Below are 22,079 nucleotides of genomic sequence, written 5' to 3'. Positions count from 1 at the left end.
AGTAGTTGAAGCGTTTAAGCATTTTGCAGTTTTAGTCCAAACGGTTAAAGGAAAACATTCCTGAATCCCAAATTGATGGCTGCAGGAAGATGGAGTCACTGCAACGCTCTATTTTCACACAAAGACTTGACACTAGCCGAAGCTGTGGCGGAGAAGTGGAGCAGAAGAGGAAAGTTCAGAAGATCTGAATGTTCTTTCTCCTGGAGGAAAGCTGCAGCCAAACTGTGAGACTTATGCTATGTACACACCACGCATTTGACGTGTGTTTAAGAGCATTTGTGATTGATAGATTGATCACAAACTGAGTGTAAACTTAAAGAATGTGGATCTTCCAGATCTGTCAGAGCTTCCAGGAAAAACACTGACAGATTCCAACAGAGAGAAACAGTTGACCACTCAATCCTTTTAAAAAGACTTCATGACATGGTTGAAATTACTGGGACAGCTCTTAGTTGGTTTAAACCTTTCCTCACAAACAGAGATTTTATTGTTAATCTAAATGATTTTTCATCTGAAAGGTATAAACTGACTTGAGGGGTGCCCCAAGGCTCCATCCTGGGTCCCACACTTCAATCTTTACATCCTTCCGCTTGGTGATGTCATCAGGCATTAACTTTCATAGCTATGCTGATGACACTCAACTGTGTGTTGCTGTGTCTCCTGATGAAACTGGACTGTTGTTATCTGTCAACCCACTCTATGACTACATGTGACACAGTAAGGAACCTCGGTATGATTTCTAGATGCAGATCTTAGCTTTGACTAAGACTCTGACTTAGCTTTGAATCAACTAACTAAATCTGCATTTTACCATCTAAGGAATATTGCCCGAGTGAGACCCTTGCTCTCTAGAGGCAGTGCTGAAATCTTAATCCATCAAGAATAGATTACTGTAATGCCCTCTTTTCTGGGGTAAAGAAAACCACTCTCAATTGTGTGCAGCTAGTCCAGAACTCTGCTGCACGCCTTTTAACAAGAACCAGAAAGAGGGAGCACATTACACCAATCTTAAAATCTCTGCACTGGCTCCCCGTCAGCTTCAGGGTTGATTTTAAAATTCTTTTAACAGTTTTTAAGAGTGTCCATGGTCTTAGTCCTTCTTTTATATCAGACTTGCTTTTAACGTATGAACCTCCTAGAGCCTTTCGGTCATAAGGTGCAGGCCTGCTGATGGTCCAAAGGGTCAGGACAAAAATCCACGGCGAGGCCTCATTTAGATACTATGGGCCTTGTCTGTGGAATAGTCTGCCTGAGGATGTGAGGGCCTCATCTACTGTGGAGGTTTTTAAAAAGAAACTACAGACACACCATTTTTTTTTTTTTTTTTTTTTTTTAACTTGTCCTGTCCAACAGCTAGGCAAACAGATGAGAGCTGAGGGCCTCTTGTGTTGGACATATTTTATTTTAACAAGAGGGGTTATTCATCTTCAGACAAACCAAAGGTATGTCTGAATAAACCCCTTTTGTAATTGAGGCCAAACTTTATTAATTTCAATCATGTTTGAAAATCTTTGGTGTTGGACCGGACGGAAAAGGAAAGAGGGGAAGAAGAGAGAGGGACGTTAGAGAGGGGGGGGGGTAGGAGGGTGATAATCGGAGGGGAAAGGGGGTAAGACCATGAAGCAGCATAGAGCAGACAGACTTACTGGTTGTTTATCGTTACGGTACGGTTCAAATGTAGTACAAAAAGGGCGGGGCCTGTTCACACACACTCAAATATTATCAACACACCTGCTAGCCGCAAAAATGTCCACATGTCAACATGCACACAAAACAGATAGTGTTCACGAACGCATACCTATGCCTTTAAACCAACTAGTGTGAAATCTTTCATTCATTCAATCACGCAAACTATTAGTGCAAAGGTGAGCCAACACCTGTGCTCAGGTGAGTGTTTATGTTCTTCTAAAATGGATGGTGGAATGTGAAAAGAAGGAGGAGGAGCGCCCAGCCACCCCCACACCCACACCCACACCCCCGCCTCAGCAGCAGCGGCAGCCGGAATTCCCCCAACGCCACACAGGAACAGGCAGGGAACAACCGCCCCCCGGGCGACCAAGACCGCCACCCAGGCCAGGGCCAGCAGGACCGCCGCGAGGCCCCCAGAGCCAGAGAGCAGGGAGGCGCAGAGGGAAAGAGAGCGCCGCCCCAGCCCAGCCAGGAAAGCAGCCCCCCGCCGCGCCGGAAGAGCCCAACGCAGGGCCCCACCGGAGAGGGACGCCCACAGCCCCAGACGAGCACCCCACCACCACCCAGGAGTTCCGGGCATCCCCCCGCCCCGACCCCAGGTACGAGCCAGGACCCCCCAAGGGAGACCCGCTCCGCACTCCAGGCAGCCACCCACCCGGCCCACGGTTGGTCCAGGCAGAAGCAAGGCAGGGGCCCGCCGCCCCCGCCCAGGAGGGGGGAACCCCGGGGAAAAAAGGGCGGCCCACAAGGGGTGTTATGAATATGGCCCGACCAGGCTCGGCCATGTTGGAAGTTTGGCGGGGCCCAGCGCCCAGGGGCAAGGACCAGGACCCACCCCCCAGGGACACAAACACCCCCGGCTCTGGTGTAATATGAACCCCCCCACCGCGCGGAGAGAGCACCGCCGGGCCCAGGGAGCCGGCACCCAAGGGACACGGCCGCCATCGCCAAGAGGCCCACACCCCCCACCAGGGAAGGGGTAGGGGACAGATGGACCCAGGTCCCACCTTCCTTGTAAAATGTGTGTGCGTGTATGGGTGTTTGAGAGGGTGTTTGTGTGCATGTGTGTGTGTTTATGTTTGAATGTATATATTGAAGGGGGAGGGGTGTGTGTACTAAGGGGGGTGCAGTTAAAATTGGCGAGTAGGGCACTAAGGGGACATCTCCTGATTACTCACAGTGATGTCCCCTCACCCTCCACACCAAGGGGCCCTAAATGTCTAAGGTGCGGTTAAAATTGGCGGGTAGGGTGCCAGGAGGACATCTGCTGCTTGCTTGCAGTGATGTCCAAGCACCCCCCCTACCAAGGACCCTACATGTCTAAGGTGCAAATAAAACCGAGAGAGGGGGGGCCCACTCCATACGGCAACCATAGGAGGGGGGCCACTCCCAAGTAGCCCCCCCCCCAAGGCGCATCGCAGGCTAGACCCCCCACCCCCTCACCCTAATATGAGGTTATATAAGGAAGGGGGTAAGTTGGGGACAGCTGGTAAACTGTCCCCCGGTGGTCAAACAGCCGTCCCCCAGCCCACCCCCAGCAAAGGGGCCAGGGCCACCCAGCCCAGGGGCCCACCCCCGGAGGCGCCGACACCCCAGGCCCGGCACCACCCGCCCCACACAGAGAGAGAGGAGCCAGAAAGCGTCGCCCCCCCCCCGGAGCAAGCCCAGGCCCCCACCCCCAGACGCCGGCCCTAGAAGAGCTCTGGTCAGGCCTCGACGGGATCGAGGAGGCCAACCGGCCGAGGCAACCACTGATTGCCTCAGCGGAGACCCCGACCCGTTAGCCCCCCCGACCCGTACCGGACCCGACCCCCCGACCAACGGAGACCCCCACCGCCCCCGCCAGGCACCGGAAGCACCGACCCCCACCCCAAACCACGGCAGAAGGGCAAGGAGCAGCGACGACCAAGCCCCCCACCCCCTAAGTCATGGAGTCAACCACAGGAGACCAGAGAGACTGAATTCTTTCAAAGTTACTTGAGCTTTGGGCTGACATTTTTTCCAAGCTGATATGATCAAACAGCAGATTTCTGTGTTGACTTATGTTTATATTTTTCTTGTTTTTCCAATTTATTAAAATAGTTTTTTTGGCAATACAAAGAGTTATGAAAATGATAGATGCTAATCCTTCTTCTATATCGATGGCACTCATGTCACCAAGCACACAAAGTGACGGTGAGGCAGTGATTGAAACCTTAAGCCAGACTGATAAATCGGCACATACCTGCTGCCAGAGAGCCTGGACAGGAGTGCAGACACACCATTTTAAATTAGCTTTTAATTAGATTTTATGTCTTTTTATGTTTTATTACATCATTTTAGCATTTTACTTTTTTAATCTATTTTTTAACTCTTATATTTTATTACATATATATTTATTCTTCATTCTTTTTATGTTTTATTACATAATTTTAGCATTTTACTTGTTTAATCTATTATATAACATTATAAATATCATTATGTATATTATGCATGTATATATTATATCAAGGGTGCTCATCACGTCGATCGCGATCGACCGGTCGATCTTCAATGACATGAGTGTAGATCGCGGGCCAGAAAAGATTAAAAAAAAAGTACTTCTTTAAAATCCACCAGCCAATCAAAATCCTCACTGAGAAGTACGGGACTTGATTGACATGTAGATTGGCCAATCGGACATCGTCTGAAGCATACATCACTGCAAATGCACATTATGTTCATTATGCGCTCTCCTACACAGAGAGCGCAAAATACGATAGTCGGGGCGCTCCAGCGCCGCACAAGGATGAAAGAGCCGGACGCAGGTTTTAGCGGGGATAGAGCAGGTTAAGCAAATGAATGGAAGAAGGCGGCCCGCTGAAGAAATATTCAATATTGTACACATTTTATTATTAGTCTGAACTATCTTTTATTTAGAAAAATCTTTTATTTTATCAGTCCAGTATGGAAAAAAAAGATCAACAAAAGCTGTGTTGGGCGGTTTTTGGCTGGGTCTGGCAGTTTTCAAATGACTTTTTGGCTGGAAACCTGTGACTCCATCTGACAACGCTGGCGCGAACTCTCAGTCTGTCATCAGTCTCTGCCCCGCGGCACGTCAAGTTCCCGGCAGAAGATCAGAGTGTTTATTGAAGCCGCCCCGCGTGCCTCTCCCTGCTATCAGCTCTGCAGGTCTCGCCAGATAAATACGAGCTCATTACGAAGCTGTTTTTTACGTGGCTCGCGCTTCGTGCGGAGCCATCAGCGCCTTTGAAATGCCATGAAAAATGAACAAACTAAAATAAAATTTAATAAAAATACTCATTATATTTCCAAAGTCACAGGGAGCCACAACAGATGGATGAAAGAGCCACATGTGGCTCCGGAGCCATGGGTTGCAGACCCCTGCACTAAATCCAAATGTCTTAGGTCTACTTCTAAGGGGTGGGGGAAGTAAAAACAATGCAATGCAGCCCACACAGGTCAAGAAGCTAATCTAAACACCATCTTTAAAACACAACTGCTCCTATGGGATATCACCTTGTTGACCTCTTAGCGCACATCTCCTACAGATGAAAGGTGAACAGCTGTCACCCGGTCAAGGCGAGACAGCTGTGCTGGGTCATCCCCTGTTTTCCTGAGAACCAGTTTTGCAGAAAAGCAATATACACACTCACACTTTGCCATATATGATCACACGTTCAAAGGTTCAGAGCACTGTATTTTCACAACCATAAGGTGCACTTAAATGTCTTACATTTTCTCCAAACTTTTGGGGTTTCCCAATGAGGTGGTGCGCCTAATGTGTAGTTGTGGGGCGTAGAGGAGGACAGCGTGAGAACGGGGAAAGTAAGTGTGAGCTTGAACAGCACTGTGTAACAACCACACCGCACTGCATTAAGATTGGTCAATGTCCTTTCCGACATCAAAGCCTATTTATTTTCAACACACTCAAACAGCGTAACAACATGAACCTCACCTCTCTTTATAGCTCTCTCACTTATGGTGAGGGATTCCACAAACACAAGTTTCATGAGTCTTAGTGACCCCCAGGTCATCATACTTGTTTACAACATGGCTGATGCACAGTTTAAACTACAGCTATCAGCTACCAGGAGGAAAATGAGGGCTATGAGATAATTTATGTACAATTATTCCAACACATGGTAACACACACATAATGTACATTGTCTTAGCAAAAGCTACAACCACAGTGAATCCATTCAAGATGTAGCACTAATATATCAAAACAACTTGTTTCTATTTGCAGGTACATCTAAAATAATTCATTTTGTGAAAAAAGTTTACATATTTTGTCAACAGTAAAATTCATTGACTTATCTTTACACATAGTTTGAAATGTATTGATCCTTTAGCTTTTTACCTTTTGATAATTGCCGCTTTGAGGAGTAGAAAACCTAAAAAAAAACGGTCCTAGAAAGTTAGAATATCATGCTTCAACAATCAAAGTCTTTAGAAAACTTAATTTCTACACATTCTACACTCACTTGTGCCTCCCTGTGGATCTGTGTACTTGTAATGAAAGCGTAGATAGCTGTGGAGTTCATTAGAACATTGGGGTTTGACCTCAAGAGTTTTAAACATTAAAAATGTATTTTAAAATATTCAAATTAACTGAGACATAGAACTTTCTCCCCGTAATGAAATCTTCAGCTGTGGTGCAAAGAGGTCGGCCTCAGATGTTATGGCCGTGGCCGTATCTGGTTTTGTTTGTTCTGAGTATTGTGTATTATTTTCTATCAAAGTGGGAGTTCATTGTTTTGTTGTGTGTATCTTGTTTCAGTATCAGAGTGGGAATTTGTTATGCTTTTGGATCTTTGTGTGACTGTCTGATTATTTTCAGGTTTGGTGTATGAAGGTGTGGCTACCATTTGGAACCAAGCTGGTGGAGACAGCCTTTGAATCCACCATTTGGACTTTGGCCTATGAGAAGGGAGCTTGGCTGCAACATGTCTCCACTGCAGCTTGGCGCTCTTCTCCACTTGTTTTGTGGAGCTGCACTTAGTCGTACTTGTTAGTTTTGTGTTCAGGTCCACTCTGTTTAGTCTTTTGGTTTGTAGTTGTATTTTAAGTTAAGCTGTAGGGGTGAACTGCCATTTTCCTACTACTCTTGGTACTCCTTTTCTCCTGTTTATGATAGTCCAGGGATGTCAGTGTTTGTCTTTGTTTTTTTACATTCTTTACAGGCAAAAGGCTTATCTCCTGTATGAGTTCTCATGTGTGCTTGGAGGCTAGATTCATGACGAAAACTTTTATCACAATCTATACAAGGAAATGGCTTCTCTCCTGTATGAGTTCTCATGTGGGTTTTGAGAGTAGATAAATCACTAAAACATTTATCACATTCTTTACAAGAAAAGGGCTTTTCTCCTGTATGAATTCTCATGTGTCTTTGAAAATTACATATACGACTAAAACTTGCATCACATTCTTTACAAGAAAAAGGCTTTTCTCCTGTGTGAGTTCTCATGTGTGTTTTGAGATGAGATATTTGATTAAAACTTGTATCACACTCTTTACAAGAAAAAGGCTTTTCTCCTGTGTGAATTCTCATGTGTGTTTTAAAATTAGACACATCACTAAAACGTGTACCACATTCTTTACAAGCAAAAGGATTCTCCCCTGTATGAATTCTCATGTGTCGCTTGAGATTAGATAAATGACGAAAACTTTTATCACATTCTTTACAAGCAAATAACCTCTCTCCTGTATGAGTTCTTATGTGTGCTTGGAGGCTAGATACATGACAAAAACTTTTATCACATTCTGTACAAGTAAAAGGCTTCTCTCCTGTATGAATTCTCATGTGCGTTTTGAGGCTAGATGCGTCAGTAAGACATTTATCACATTCTTTACAAGAAAAGGGCTTCTCTCCTGTGTGAGTTCTCATGTGTCTTTGAAAATTATACATACGACTAAAACTTTTATCACATTCTTTACAAGAAAATTGCTTATCTTCTACATGGATTCGGATGTGAATTCTGAACAGAGATATGTTACAAAAGCTTTTACCACATTCTTTACAGATATAAAATATTTCATCAGGACTAGTTCCCACGTCAGAGAGCTTACCAATTATTTTTGAGCTTTCACCAGACTTAAAAAAGGGAAGTTTCTTGTCTTTTGGAGATTGTTTCTGTATCTTAACCAAAGTTGCCTTCTTGAGACTTTTTCTAACATCAGAGTCACACTGACCCTCCGACATGTAAGAAATGTCCACATTTTGGACATGCCCTCTGCCTCTTCTCTTCCTCTGATCTCTGTTCTGTGGGTCGGTCTCTCCATCTGTAGTTGATATTGATTCTTCATGTTGGTTTCCTTCTTTATCCCGACTATCAGTTACATTAAAGCTCTGCTGGTTGTTTGGATCTGCTTCACTTTTTTCATTTTCTTCATAAGTAGGAATCTCCATCAACCTATCAGTCTCTTGCTTCAGATCAAGCTGCTTTTCATCCTGACTGATGAAGAGCTCATCTGGCTCCTCTTTAATCGGTGATGGCTCTTGTAGCCCCTGTTCAATTTGTGGAAGTTCTGGTTCCTCCCATTCCACTCTGAAGTTCCTTTGGTGGTTGCAGAGATCCTTCTCTTCATTCATCCAATGCTGTGGGAGGACTGTAGAAACAAAAGAAGAAGCCCTTTTATTTGTTTTGAGGACTTTGTATATTGGTAAGCACCAATAAAAATTTGAATAGTCTCAGTCAGACTATGCATAATTTAAAACTCTAATTTAAAGAATGTAATTCCTCAATTTAAAAACCAAATCCATTTATGTTGATTTATGTTGATGTAACTTGTTTCAGTACCGGTGAAGGTGCCTACAAATGCTCAGGGGCCTGCGACTAATGATGATGTCACTCAATTTCATAGGCTTTACGTTGGTCTGATGACATGTAAGATAGTGATTGGTCTGGACTGATGACATGTAAGATAGTGATTGGTCTGGACAAATTACGGTACAATTTTTTACACAACAATACAGTTCCTCGTGAGAAACTCCCCGTGGGAGCTAATAAAGTTGTTCGTAATAAATTTGTTTACATGCCAATACAGTTCTTCATTAGAAACTTGTTTACACGCTAATACAGTTCTTTGTGAGGGCTAAAAAGGTTCTTCGTGAGAAACATGGATGACTTCTACATCGAATTTTCCCAGCCTCAGTTAAAAAATCCTACTAGCAGAAAGTGTACTATTCAAAGGCCATCAAATATTAAAAGTAAGTACCAATGTGGCTTGATGTGTGTGGGACTTCTACTCAATTCACGTTTGTAACTTGTAGATGCCACTGTTTTGAAGATGAATTCATTACCAATCTAATTATTAGTCATTACAGAGATAATAAAATAATGTTGGCTTTTCCTGGTGAATTACATGAGCAGCTGTATTACAACTGTCAGGTCATTACAGTTACAAGGTATTACTTGGTCATGTTTCAAGCGCAGGTTTGCGACATTTTGGTTTTAATTTCAATGAGCAGATCAGTTCACTGGTGAAATCCAGCTTCTTTCAGTTAAGGCAGTTGGCTAAAATCAAATTTTATTTTATCAAGAAAGCACTTTGAGACCGTAATAAGGTAGAGTGATCCCTAGCTATAACGCGGTTTACTTTTCACGGTTTCGCTACTTCACGGATTTGCATCGTGCATTGTGTTCTGCATTCTGATTGGCTAAAAAGTCACTCTGCTTCTTCTCGACCTGTGCGTCAAAAACGTTGCAGTTTAATATGTACACTTACGTAAAACAGCTTGCCAAATTTACATTACATACATGCAAATCATCTTGCAATTTCGAGTTTCTCTAAAACCCATAGAAAAAAGAGCGACAACAACTGCCAATCAATATGTTCTTCTCCTGAACAAACACACCTGCACCGCGGGCTTCAAAAGAAGAAAACACTGCAGAGCGGAGTCAGGATGCAGTGTTTCAGTCTGAATAGCAGGGAAATACACCTGAGTCACTATTTGTCCCACTGTACTTTGTATTTTTTTCATAATCATTTAAAATTTTCTCCCGTTAATCCAATTACTCGGGTTGCGGTGGGCGGGGCTAATCTCTGCGATTTGAAGACTTCTGTTCACATTGATGATTCAAATTATTATTTGAGAGGACAGTACAGAAGTTATTTGTTGAAAAAAAACATTTCCAAAGTACTTTTATTTATGAAACAAATATAGAGCCTGTAAAATTTTTTGTTCTTTCTTTTCAATGTATAATAGAGTATTTAACTGTATAATAATAGTTAAAAAAAATAAAGGTTTCTACTCTGCCTATCACGGGTTCTTTTTGGAACGTAATCCCCGCGAAAAACAAGGGGTTTACTGTATATGGGAATCTCTTCATACCAGAAGCCAGACTGGTCAGGGGAGCATCGCCATAGTGCCCACCCAGACTGGAACAGCAACTGGGTCCACTTTACAGCTATGAAGCTGCTAAGGTAGACTTTAGCCACCCCAGCAAGGGCAACAACTGCGGCAACAACCACCGACCAAGCCGGCAAGCCCTGGAAGAAAAGATCCCCAAAGGAAACACTGGGGATAAGATACTAAAATTAAAGATATAAGATGAATATTAAAACTTAAAATTGAGAATACAGGGCTCCAGACTAACTTTTTTCACTAGGAGCACAGTGGCCCCCAACTGAAAATTTTAGGGGCACAACCAGAAAATTTAGGGGCGCATACCGTAAATCAACATTCTAACCAAATCTACTAATTTCTTCTGTATTAATAATAAATACTTTAATGATAGATGCAGAAATTACAATGCGCTGTTTCAAATTCAGTGTCACATTTTAATCTGCACTTTTGAAGATGCAACAAGGTAAACTGACAGAAGAAGGTAAACTGTAAAAGAACGGGCGATGTTCACTGGATATCAGAACAATCGATACAGATACCAGAGAGAGGCTTAAAAACTGAAATTTATGGTGACACCAAATAAGTGCAGCCAAGACGCACAATAAGCGTGTTTGAGATCACCCAGGTGGACGCAACGCTGTTCAGATCACCTGGTGTGTGACATATATTTTTGTTTTTGCTCCAACATCACCTGTCAATCATCACAAAAATATCAGGAGAAAGGGGCGGGAGCAGCAAGGCCCCAACCTACCGAACGCAGCTGGAAATTTAGTACTGAACTGACTGAAAGCTGCCCTATGACTACAAAACAATGCATTATGGGACATGTGTCCTGATGGTTTTTGTAGTTAAGTGAGAAATTGAAATAATTTAAAATACCAATTGTTTAAAAATAGGCTACATCCATTACAAAACATTCAAATAAATATAAAATATGTTAACACAGATCATACTAAGGGGGAGAGGAAATATAAAACTAAATTGAACTGAGTTGAACTCCAACTTCCTGTTCTCCTTCAGTCTCGCTGCAGATTCGCCATCCCCCCCCCCCGGCCTGGTCTCCCCAATGATCCAGGCGAGCCGCTGGTTCATCTTCTATCCTTGCATTTTCACCACGTGTTTTAAGTGCGTCTCGGACTAAACCGTGTTGTTGCTGGCACGTGTTTAAAGTTCAAGCCCCGTTAGCTGTCACGCATGTAGGTGTGGGACATTTATTCTCCTCAGCTGACCATCGCCCGCGGGAGCGGTGTGCTGCCGTAACAGCCATGCATAAACCGTTTGGTTGGGGGGATGCGAACCGTAACCCCCATAACCTCCGGGTCTGTGAGGCCCAGACAGACTGCAGCACAGACTGCATGCATTTAGAAAATTACGAGCGAATAGATACGTTCTAGAAAGGAAAGTAAGGAACTCCTTCATGTGGTCTGGGGAGGGGGCGGTCAGGTTTCCTGCTTTCAAGCCCAGTCATTTACTCCACTGTGATTGGTTGGTTTCTCAGCTCCGCACACGACAATGAAAAGGTGTTATTCATACAAACTGGCAGGACGCATTAAAATTAAACTTTCATTTCAAGGTGGGGGCCACAAATAGTCCGCGGGCCGAGAGTTTGAGACCCCTGCTGTACACTCTGGCACTGGTACACCAGCCGCAGGTCGGAAGAATGAATCAATAGTTTGCTTGCTCATAGCTCAGTTGCACGCACAGGTTGTGATGATATTTGTCTCCGTTTCCTTCCCACAGATGTTTACGCGCGCTCTATTATCTCTAGGCCCCTCCCCCTACACGCATTTTAGCCACTTACGTGAGTGTGTGCCCTCGTCTCATGAGTATGTGTGTGAGTTTGTGTGTTTGTTTGCGTGCATGTGCGCTCGCGTCTCATTGATTATTTCATTGATCATTGACGTGCCCCTTCCACGTTTAATGTTTAAAAAATACAGAGGGTGGGGGAGGCAAATTTACTGGTCGCACATGTGCGACTGGATGTAAAATTCAGTCGCACACTCTCAAATTTTGGTCACAAAATGCGACCAAATGGTCGCAGTCTGGAGCCCTGGAATAAGATGCATAAAATGAAACTAAATACATAAAATAGCCTGTACTAAAACTACCGTATTTTCACGACTATAAGGCGCACTTAAGTCATAAATTTTCTTCCGCCAGCAGGGGGCGCCCTATGAGCCGGTGCGCCTATTGTGTAGTTGTGGGTCGTAGAAGAAGATGGAGTGAGGGAGGGAGAGAGACGCAAAGGCCAAGTGGAACCTAACAGCAGTGCAACTATCTACATTTTAAAGCCTTCTATGCTCCTTCTACCTCATAACCATCAAACATTTCAGTACAGGAGGAGTAAGCAGAAAAGCAGCTGGCCCACTGCTTTAAGCTGCTGCTTTCGCTAGGCATAGGAGGAGAAATGCAGACACAGACTGGCGCAGTTCTGTGTGTGTGTCTGTGTGTACTGAAAGGAGCAGGTTTTCGTCAGCGCTATGAAGAAAGGAAACCCGCAAGTCTGTCTGTGTGTCTCTGTGTATGTGTGTGTGCTGAAAGCAGCTCCGTTTTCTAGTGCATAGAAAGGAAAAAAAGGAGACGGCACACCCAGCGTCTGTGTGTGTGCCGTGTGTTTAGCGCTTGTTAGGAGGAAGGGAGACAAGAGCGCTGCAAGTGAGCGACCATTCAGTTTGTGATCAGTTAGGGAGAACAGTAACAAGATAAAAATGTTTTCTCTAAAAAAATCAGAGACTGGATGTTCTATTAACCCACTCTAGAAGCTCTGAGGGTCTGAACAGGGCATTAACGTGCCCGCGCCTTAACACCCGGTGCTCCTTTTGTATGTGTCAAAGACGGAAAAATCCCCCGTGACTGAGACCGCGCCCTAACATCCGGTGCGCCCTATTGTCGTGAAAATACTGTAATAGAATAAATTAGCAGTTAAAATAAACTAAAAGCGAAACTAAAAAGGTGGGTCTTGAGCCTCTTCTTAAAAACCTCTACAGTCTCTGCGGCCCTGAGGGTCTCCGGCAGGCTGTTCCACAGGCGAGGAACATAATGGTGGAACGATAAGTTTTGGTCCTAACCTTAGGAACAACTAAAAGGCCAGCACCGAAGGACCTCAGGGTCCGCGAGGGCTCATATTTTAAATAATATCATTTAAATAAGAAGCATTAAAAGGATCTTAAAATCAATCCTGAAATGCACAGGGAGTCAATGCAACAATTTTAAAACCAGTGTAATGTGTTACCGCCTGTGGTCCTTGTAGTCCAGAGTTCAGCAAAAGTTGTAAGTTTGAAATAGACTTTTTGGGTAAACCAGAGAGCAGGGCATTGCAATGATCTGAAAGACTAAAAATAAAAGCATGCATCAGCACTTCTATGCTGGCGAGAGAGAGGAACGGGCGGACTCTGGCAACGTTTTTAAGATGATGAAATCCTGTCTTAACGACATTTTTAATGTGTGGGATAAAAGTTAGCTCAGAGTCAAAAATAGTGTCCATCTGTAAGGTAAAAGTAAGAGTGCTGTGTTACCTTGTTTCATTGTTGTGGAAGAAAATTTCTGGCGCACGCGCTGCGTGGCATGCGCCTCATGTTCTCAGTGATTTTTACCGTTCTGTAGGGCTGGGGGATATGGCCTAAAAATAAAATCTCCAAATTTTTTTTTTATTCCATTTCCGAATTTTTCCTGACTCCACTTACTTAAGAAAAGCAATAATTACAAATGGCAGACAACTTAAAGCAAATTTTGCTTTTATTAAATCAAACGCAAGACAAATGTAACCCCCATTTCTGCGATTATTAATAAATAAATGAACACACTCTTGAAATCAAAGTCCCAGCTGTGTTTTGAGTCACACTGTGTCTAAACTAAAAGGACACAAACATTATCCTTGAAAGTCGCACCATTTTCTAAAGGATTAACAATAATTAATAAACCCCTTCTTCTTCATGGTATAAATGGGTACCATGTATTTGGTTATATGCAAAGTGACCGCTTCTGCAATTGTTCTCCACCGTGCCCATTTCCTAGGGATGGGTACTGAGCCCCGGTATTGAACGAGTCCCAGGGCAACATTCTGAAAGATCGCAGTATCTGTAAGATCTGACCTCCACTGGAGGAGTCACATTTTTTGGTGTCCCACAAGATAAAAACTAGAGCTGCGACGATGTGGGATTTTTGATCAGCGCTGAAGATGAATTCATTACCAATCTAATTCTAATTCTTCATCAGCGCTGATGAAGCAGCACAAAAATCACAAAATCCCCCGGCGGCCACGTCAATAATTACAACGCTACAATTATAGCTTAGTCAGTTTGTTAGTTCATTTTAGTATTTTTCTATTGAACTCTTTGTATTCGTGATCCTTTTGATTTCATGTTTTACTTCGAAGCCCATCGAGACGACTGTTGTTGTGATTTTGGGCTATACAAATAAAATTGAATTGAATTGAACGCAGTACTCTTTATAAACAAATGACATTAAAAACTAGCTACTAACCATCTAACTAATGAACTAATTATATAAGTTTTGTAGAATGAGTACGTGTATGTGTGTCAACCTCCACGTCTGTGGCAGTAAACTCATACCAGTTCCAGACAACTGATAATTTAATTCCTTTCTTGGGAACAAACTTCCCACTCTCACCGGTAGCCATGCTGTTGCTTGCTGTTTCGTGTGTGTTATGATGTTGTTGTTTGTCACTTGCCATACTGCCGTGAGAAACTAACGCTACGGAAGCTCTGGGGAGCCAAAAATGCGCAATTACACAAAAACTCGATTTAGTAATTTTTGAAATCGCCCGTAACAAAAAATTTGAATTCATTAATTCAATCGATTTTTCACCCAGGCCTACCGGTATGTTTTTCCTAAACAGCCCTGTTACTACCATTTTGCTGCCGTGTTACTGCCACAGGCACTGTTAAGTTTGCCTCCAAAGCCTCCTCTGGAGAGAAACACCATCTGTGCATGACGTAACACCATGAGACCCACGATTAGAATGAACTGTTTATATGCATCACTATCGGATCAACAATAGGCATAACCCGCCTATCTTGATCGGAATGATATTTTGATCTAAACGAGTCTGATCGGTGTAAAGTATTACGAACAGTACGTTTACATCACACATTTTTCTTCTGATCAGGCGTTTATTCCGATTACTTCTTTAAATGGCTTTTAGGGGAGCCGGTTTAGCTCGTGCTGGTTTGCGGCGCCTTCCGCCCGTGAAACCAGGGTTCGACTCCAGGCTGCTCCCTGTTCCCTTCTCTACCTCTGTGCCGGTACCAAGCCCGGTGGCTTTGAGAGGGTTGCGTCAGGAAGGGCATCCGGCGTAAAACATTGCCAAGTTTACCATGCGACTCGTTCGCTGTGGCAACCCCTGATGGGAAAAGCCGAAAGAGAAACACTTCTTTACATGTCTTTTGGACCGGTCTGATCATTTCTAGCTTCTAGTTTCGGAAAAAATATTTTTTCACATTAAAATGCATCTACAAGAAATTTAGCTTAAAATTAAAAGATTTATAGGTTGTTGGCGCAACGTTACGTGTCTGTATAAACAAAGGCGTGTCTGCAGTCTCGTTTATTACTGGGCAAGATATAATATTATGAGAAGATGTCTGTACCAGAGAGCACAGGTGAAGACTCACATGCAGCTAGAGAGCAGAAGAATCAACACGCACCCCCAACACACGTATGCGCGCTTCTTTCTCCTAGTCCTACACAAGAAGCTCCGCGCTCACACACACAGTCAATCTACAACACCTATATGGTTAGTTCATTAGTTAGATAGGTAGTAGTTAGTTGTTACTGTTATTTGTTAATAAGGAATACTACGTTGTAATTGCATTTATGTCTGATTCAGCCGCCGGGGGATTTCATGTTTTTTTTTTTTTTTGTGTGTGTGTGGGAGGGGGGCTGCGGTTAACCGCGACACCGCGCCCCCTGGTGGTTCATCACCGCGGTGATCAAAAATCCGACACCGTCACAGCTCTAATTCTGGTTACATTTATTGCTTTGCTTTTCAGGGATATAAAATAAGAAATCAAGTAAAATAAAATCACTTTCTTTGAAATGTCTTTATACCATTGGGAAATTTTTATTTAAGCCCGTTGCAGTGACATCAATCCAATGTTGAATTTTTGGTCACATACCAACTATGTTGAGCTGCAGCTGCGGGTTCCAGCTGCTATCCAGCAGTCTGCGCTGACGACAGAGCTCCTCCTCGTTCTGGACGATGGTTCCTTCAGCAGCAGAAAGTTGTTCTCTGACAGAACCTTCCTGAGGTTCTGAAGACATGGTTCCTGCTCCGATCTTCAGCTCCAACTCCCACAAACACCGCCGTCCTCTTCACTGCAGCTCCGATCGATCATCTGCTAGTCTCACAATCACAGCAATCCACGTTGTCTTTCCGTTCAACACTTCTTCACTCATTTACGACACTTTGGAAAATGCTGAGAGTTCCCACACGAACCACGTATCGTCCTTTCTGTCCAAAAACCTCACAAACGTCCCAACTAAACACCACCGACCTCTCAACACAAGCCAACGCTGCTAGCCTGCTAACAAGCTAACGCTGCTAGCGCCTCGTGCTGTTTACTTCCGGGTCACGTACAGATCTTTAAAACAGTTTTAATTCTGGATATAATAAAGTAAAGAAAATCAAAATAGAAAAAAAATGTATCGAGGAAACTTTTTGAGAGCTGTTGTGACGTCATCACACTGTGTCTCATTCCAATCTTCAGATTTGACTACAAAAGGCATCAGAGACTAACTAAACCTGATCACATTCATTTATTGTATTTCTAAAATACAGTAATGAATAAAGACATTTCTTAAGTAAACAAAGAAACAAAAAAGGAAATTTCAAGCAAAAACATCCTAAAAATCTGTTTCTAAAGAGAATAAATACGACTATAAATAAACATTAACAACTGAGAATATGTCATATTGTAGGTTCTTCCTAGTAGCCACCTTTTGCTTTGATTACTGCTTTGCACACTTTTGGCATTCTCTGGATGATTTTTTTTTTTTTTTTTTTTTTTTTTTTTTTTTTAGAGAACAGATTTATTTATTTCAAAAAGCACAAAGGCATCCATCGTATTCACGTTCATTCATGGTGATCTGGTACGCCCTCAGTCATCTTTTTTTTATTTTTATTTTTTTATTGAACTTTTCAAAGACAAAAATACAAACTCCCGCAGAGGATGAACACACCACAAAATACAAAAAACACTAAGGGGGTAAAAAATACTCTCAGTCATAAACATATAGTGTTAAAAACACTTACAAAAAATAAAATAATAAATAACAGGAGCCAAATGATAACATAGGACGGAAACTAGAATAAAAGCCACAAGGAAATTTGTTTAGATATTTTTTTAACACCTACTGAGGATTGTAATCTTTTCAGTGAGGAATAATATAATTTAAAATCGTTAATAAAACCTGGGAAGGAGGGCTTGGAACCTCTCCACTTGCAACAGTGGATATGGTATTTTCCTAAAAGTAAGATGATATTAATGATATTTGAGAAAGAATCATCAATATTTTCCATAAACAGCAAGACATCAGAAATACCAAAAGGGGGAATGTTCAGTTTTAAATTAATCCAATTCCTTATTTGAGTCCAGAACTCAGAGTAATCGCATGAAAAAAACAAATGTTCCAGCGTTTCCTCATTGGAGTTACAAAAAATGCAAGATTCCACGTCAAATTTAAATCTGCTTTGAAGAAAATTGGAGACAGGATAATATTTATTTATTATTTTGGAAATGAGTTTCTTTTATTTTTGGCAGAACAGGCCATTTAATGGACTTTGAGTGTGCTTTAACTAACAGAGATTGGCTGTTGGAATAAGAGAATGATCTAAAAGAGGCTCAATTATGGACATGATAAATTATATCTTTTAAACAGTTGTTCAAAAGATTGTTATTTAGTTTAAAATCTAAGAAATTACATCCATTTATCTGTAATTTTGGTAATGAGATAATTGTTCTAAGAGGAGTAAAAACAGTGTTCTTTATTAAATGAATCAAAGCAGCAGGAATAGCTCGACAAACTTTTTAAATTCTTTAAGACTGCAGGTGAGACTGTATTTATCTATAAACGAAGAAAAAGTCAATAAATTACCGTCACTGTCAGTTAAATCTGTAACAAAAAGCATGTTCCTGTCAAACCAATCCTGTTTGAATATAGATTTCCTACCAACTAATACTGTTCTGTTATTCCATAATGTTGATCCATGGGGGGTAAAATTGTGATTAAATATCATTTTCCAAAACTGAAGAACCTGTTTATGGAAGTTGGACAAAATGAATGGAATCTTATTTACTTCAAAATCACATTTCAAAAGGAAGTCTATGCCTCCTAAATGTTTAAAGATGGATCTTGGAATATGAAACCACATGGAGTTACTATCAACCAGAAGAGCTTTTAAAAAATTAATCCTGAAAGTACCGACCATAGCTTCAAAATCTAGAGCATTGATGCCACCATTATCATAACTTTTGACCAGTTGGGAACGTTTGATATAATGTGTTTTGTTTTTCCATATGAATTGAAAAATAATAGAGTTAACCTTCTTGATGTTTGGAGGGGATATGTATAAAGAATAGCAGGGATAAATAATCTTAGAGACGCCTTCTGCTTTGGTTAACAGATTTCTCCCAAAGATAGTTAAATCTCTTGTCAACCAACGACTCAAACTTTTCTTTATGTCAAACAATCGGTTTGTAATGTTGACTTCTTCCCTCCTTATTGTGTTTTTAGACAATAATACACCCAGATATTTCACTTCATGAACAACCCTAATGGCTTCAATAGTTTGGTGCTGACATGAGTGAACGGGGAGAATTTCACATTTGGAAATATTTAACTTCAATCCTGATGCTTTGGAAAATAACTGAATCCTATTTAGAGCTTTAACAACCTCTGCAACGTTTTTTAGAAGTAAAGCAGTATCGTCTGCAAACTGACTAATTTTGTATTGCTTATCAAAAATAGAAATACCTTGAATATCATGACTATGTTTTATGAGAACGGTTAATAACTGAGTAGCTAACATAAACAGTTTGGGTGAGATGGGGCAACCTTGTCGGATACCCCTTTTAATTACAAATCGGGGAGTAATTCCTGGATTTAAGGAAACTGAACTATAAATATCATTATAAAACATTTTAATAATATTACAAAATTTATCACCAAATCCTAAAAATGTCAGGGCTTTAATTAAAAAGGAATGCTCCAATGTGTCAAATGCTTTATAAAAATCTAGAAATAATATCAAACTATCGGGGTCAACAAAGTCACAATAATCCAACAAATCTACCACCAACCTGGTGTGATTATGAATATTTCTTCCTTTAATAAATGCTGACTGACACTCATCCACTAAATCCTTCAGTCCTCTGTTTAGACGCTCTGCAAAAACATGAGCTAATATTTTATAGTCATTGCATAACAAAGTAATTGGTCTTCAATTATCCAAATATAAAGTGTTTTTGTTAGGTTTGGGGATTAAAGTGATTAACCCCTGTCTCATTGTGTTAGAAAGGCTACCTGCTGAGATACATTCCAGAAAAGCTTCATGTAACAAACGTCTTATATCTGACCAAAAGAATTTAAAAAATTCTGCTGTTAAACCATCCAAGCCAGGAGATTTCCCAGAGGACATCTTTAGTACAGCAGCATCCATTTCCTCAATTTGTAAATCGTTTTCCATAAAAAGCTTAAATTCTAAATCAATGTTTTGGTTCAATCCTTCAATGCTTTCGAATAAAATTTCACAGTCAGCTTCGGAATGATAGGACTTATATAAATTGGAGTAAAATGTGTGTATTTCTTTGTTAATTTCCCTTTGGTCTTCATAAACAAAATTATTTACTGATAATTTGTTAATTTGCTTTCTTAATTGCCTTTGCTTTTCAAGATTAAAAAAATATGTGGTATTTTTTTCTCCCTCTTCAATCCAGCGAGCTCGGGATCTTACAAATGCACCTTTAGCTTTTTCAATATACAAAATGTCTAACTCGCTTTGTAATTTACTTAATTCTAATAATTCCTCAGTCGACAAATCCATCTTTGTACATAGGTCATTAATATTTCTTAAAATATTTTGTTGTTTAAGACGTTTCAATCTAAAGGCACTTTTACTAAAATCAATTGCAAGACTTCTAATTTTAAACTTAAACCATTCCCATTTACTCACAGGTGACATGTCCAAAGCCTCAACTTCTGTTATTAATTCTCTAACCTTGTTGCAAAATAAGGAATCTTCCAAAAGCATATTGTTGAATTTCCAAATTTGAATTAAATCAGTTACTGACCTATTACATTGAAGGGATAAGGAAACAGCACAGTGGTCTGTTAAGGGCGAAGCAGAAATGGAACATTTATCAATATATTTTACTAATGATGAAGATATTAACCAATAATCTAACCTTGAAGATTGTCCATTTCCTGCAGCATTAAACCATGTATATTGCCTGGTCACTGGGTTCTGAATTCTCCAATAATCAACTAAATTGACAACATTCATAAATTCAACCACCAGATCATCAAACTTGTGACATTGTGCTCTAGGTGGATGTCTGTCTAACCAAAGGTCTGGTACCAAGTTAAAGTCACCTCCAACTATGACATTATCAGTTAAATGAGCGTGTTTAAGGTCTAGAATTTGTTTACATAAGTCTGAGAGGAGTGTTTTGTTTTTAGCTCTTTCATTATAACCATATGCACAAACCAAAATAAACATTTCACCGTTAAACTCAAATATTAATATCAACCAATGGCCATAAGTATCCCCAAAATGGCTAATAACTTTTCCCGGGAATTTGTTTAAAAGTATCATGACACCAGCTGAATGAGAGGTCCCATGACTGACATAAATAGAATCACCCCACTGTAATTTCCAGAAGTTTACATCTTCTTCAACTGAATGGGTTTCCTGCAAAAAAACACATTTAGCTTTCTGCTCCTTGCAAAATAAAAAAATAGCTTTTCGCTTAACATTGTTTTTAAGCCCCCTAGTGTTTAAAGAAATGAAAGAAAACATTTAAGAATTACCAATAGAACAGCAACCGCAGAAGATGTGCAGGAATGAACAATATTGTCCTTACCAGACAATTCAATGAGCATTCTTCACCAAGAACATGAACTGACAGAACACTAACTCTCACTGACTGGAACCTATTGAGGGTCCACTCTTCGATTGTCGATCAGTGCGTACCCCTCCTTCAGGAACGCTCTCTGACCCCTCTTCCTCGCCTCTTGGACCAGCGGCCACAGCTTGGCTCTCGCCTCCCTGTCCTCCTTGGAGAAATCTTCTTTGAGGTGGATGTGCAATTCCTTGCAGACTCTTGCATCTCTTGACCGTTTCCACAAGTCATCCCGGACCACTCTGGACACAAACTGCAGGATTATCGACCGCGGCGTATTGTTGGAAGTCGCCGCGCTCCCCTTTCTTCCCGACCGATGGACCGTGTCAACTGTCTCTCGCAGGTGGTCCGCGCCGATGGGAACCACCCTGGTCAAGATGCCGATGACGGTTTCTCTGATGTCTTCTCCATCCTTCTCAGCCAAACCATTCAGCCGCAGATTCCACCTCCGTTTGTATCGAGCATGCTCAGCCACCGCTTCCTTTAGCCGCTTGTTGTCTCCTTGAAGTTCAGCCACTCTTTTCTCCAGGTGTTCTAGAACTCCCTTATTCCTTTTTATAGCTTCTGAGTTGGCATCAATTCTTTCGTCAAACTTTTTCAGTAGGGCTGTCTGCTCATCCATTTTGGTCGTTTGCATGTCGACCTTCTCCGTCAGGGCGGCCACGGCTTCCATTATTCTTTCAAACATACTTTCATCGTACACGTTCTGCCCGCTCCCTTTCTTTTGTTTTTTAGGATGAGGTGCTTTGACTGGAGTGTGTGCAAGGTTCACTAACTTTTCTTTGGACCTTTCTCCATCCCCTGTAGTGACTTCAACAGCTTCCTCTGTCATCTCGTGAATATCGGACTGCCACATGGAGCGGTTGCTTGTGCTTATCTCAGTAACAATGCATGGATGCACAATATACATGGAGAGTGTT

General features: G+C 41.6%; 1 protein-coding gene across 2 annotated transcripts in view; it reads right to left on the bottom strand.

The window, feature by feature from the left end:
* Nucleotides 1–16,987, bottom strand: part of LOC111948919 (uncharacterized) — a 31,140-nt gene extending 14,153 nt beyond the window's left edge. The window contains exons 1-2 of one of the 2 annotated variants that reach the window (XR_013651411.1): nt 16,156–16,987; nt 5,545–8,280 (exon numbers count right to left, since the gene is read on the bottom strand). Coding sequence is in view for 1 of the 2 variants with exons in the window: in XM_078937075.1 (XP_078793201.1) it covers nt 16,156–16,300 (145 nt within the window). In the remaining variant the exon portion in view is untranslated. Of the gene's footprint in view, nt 1–5,544; nt 8,281–16,155 lie in introns of those variants that run through there. The other variant, XM_078937075.1, reaches the window with a different exon arrangement.
* Between the last annotated feature and the right edge of the window lie 5,092 nt (nt 16,988–22,079).

Source organism: Oryzias latipes, chromosome 2, assembly GCF_053564925.1.
Source record: "Oryzias latipes strain Hd-rR chromosome 2, Olatipes_Hd-rR_3.1".
Taxonomy (NCBI): Eukaryota; Metazoa; Chordata; class Actinopteri; order Beloniformes; family Adrianichthyidae; genus Oryzias; species Oryzias latipes.
Note: the sequence above shows the minus strand (reverse complement) of the source record. Positions and strands in the feature narration are given on the sequence as shown.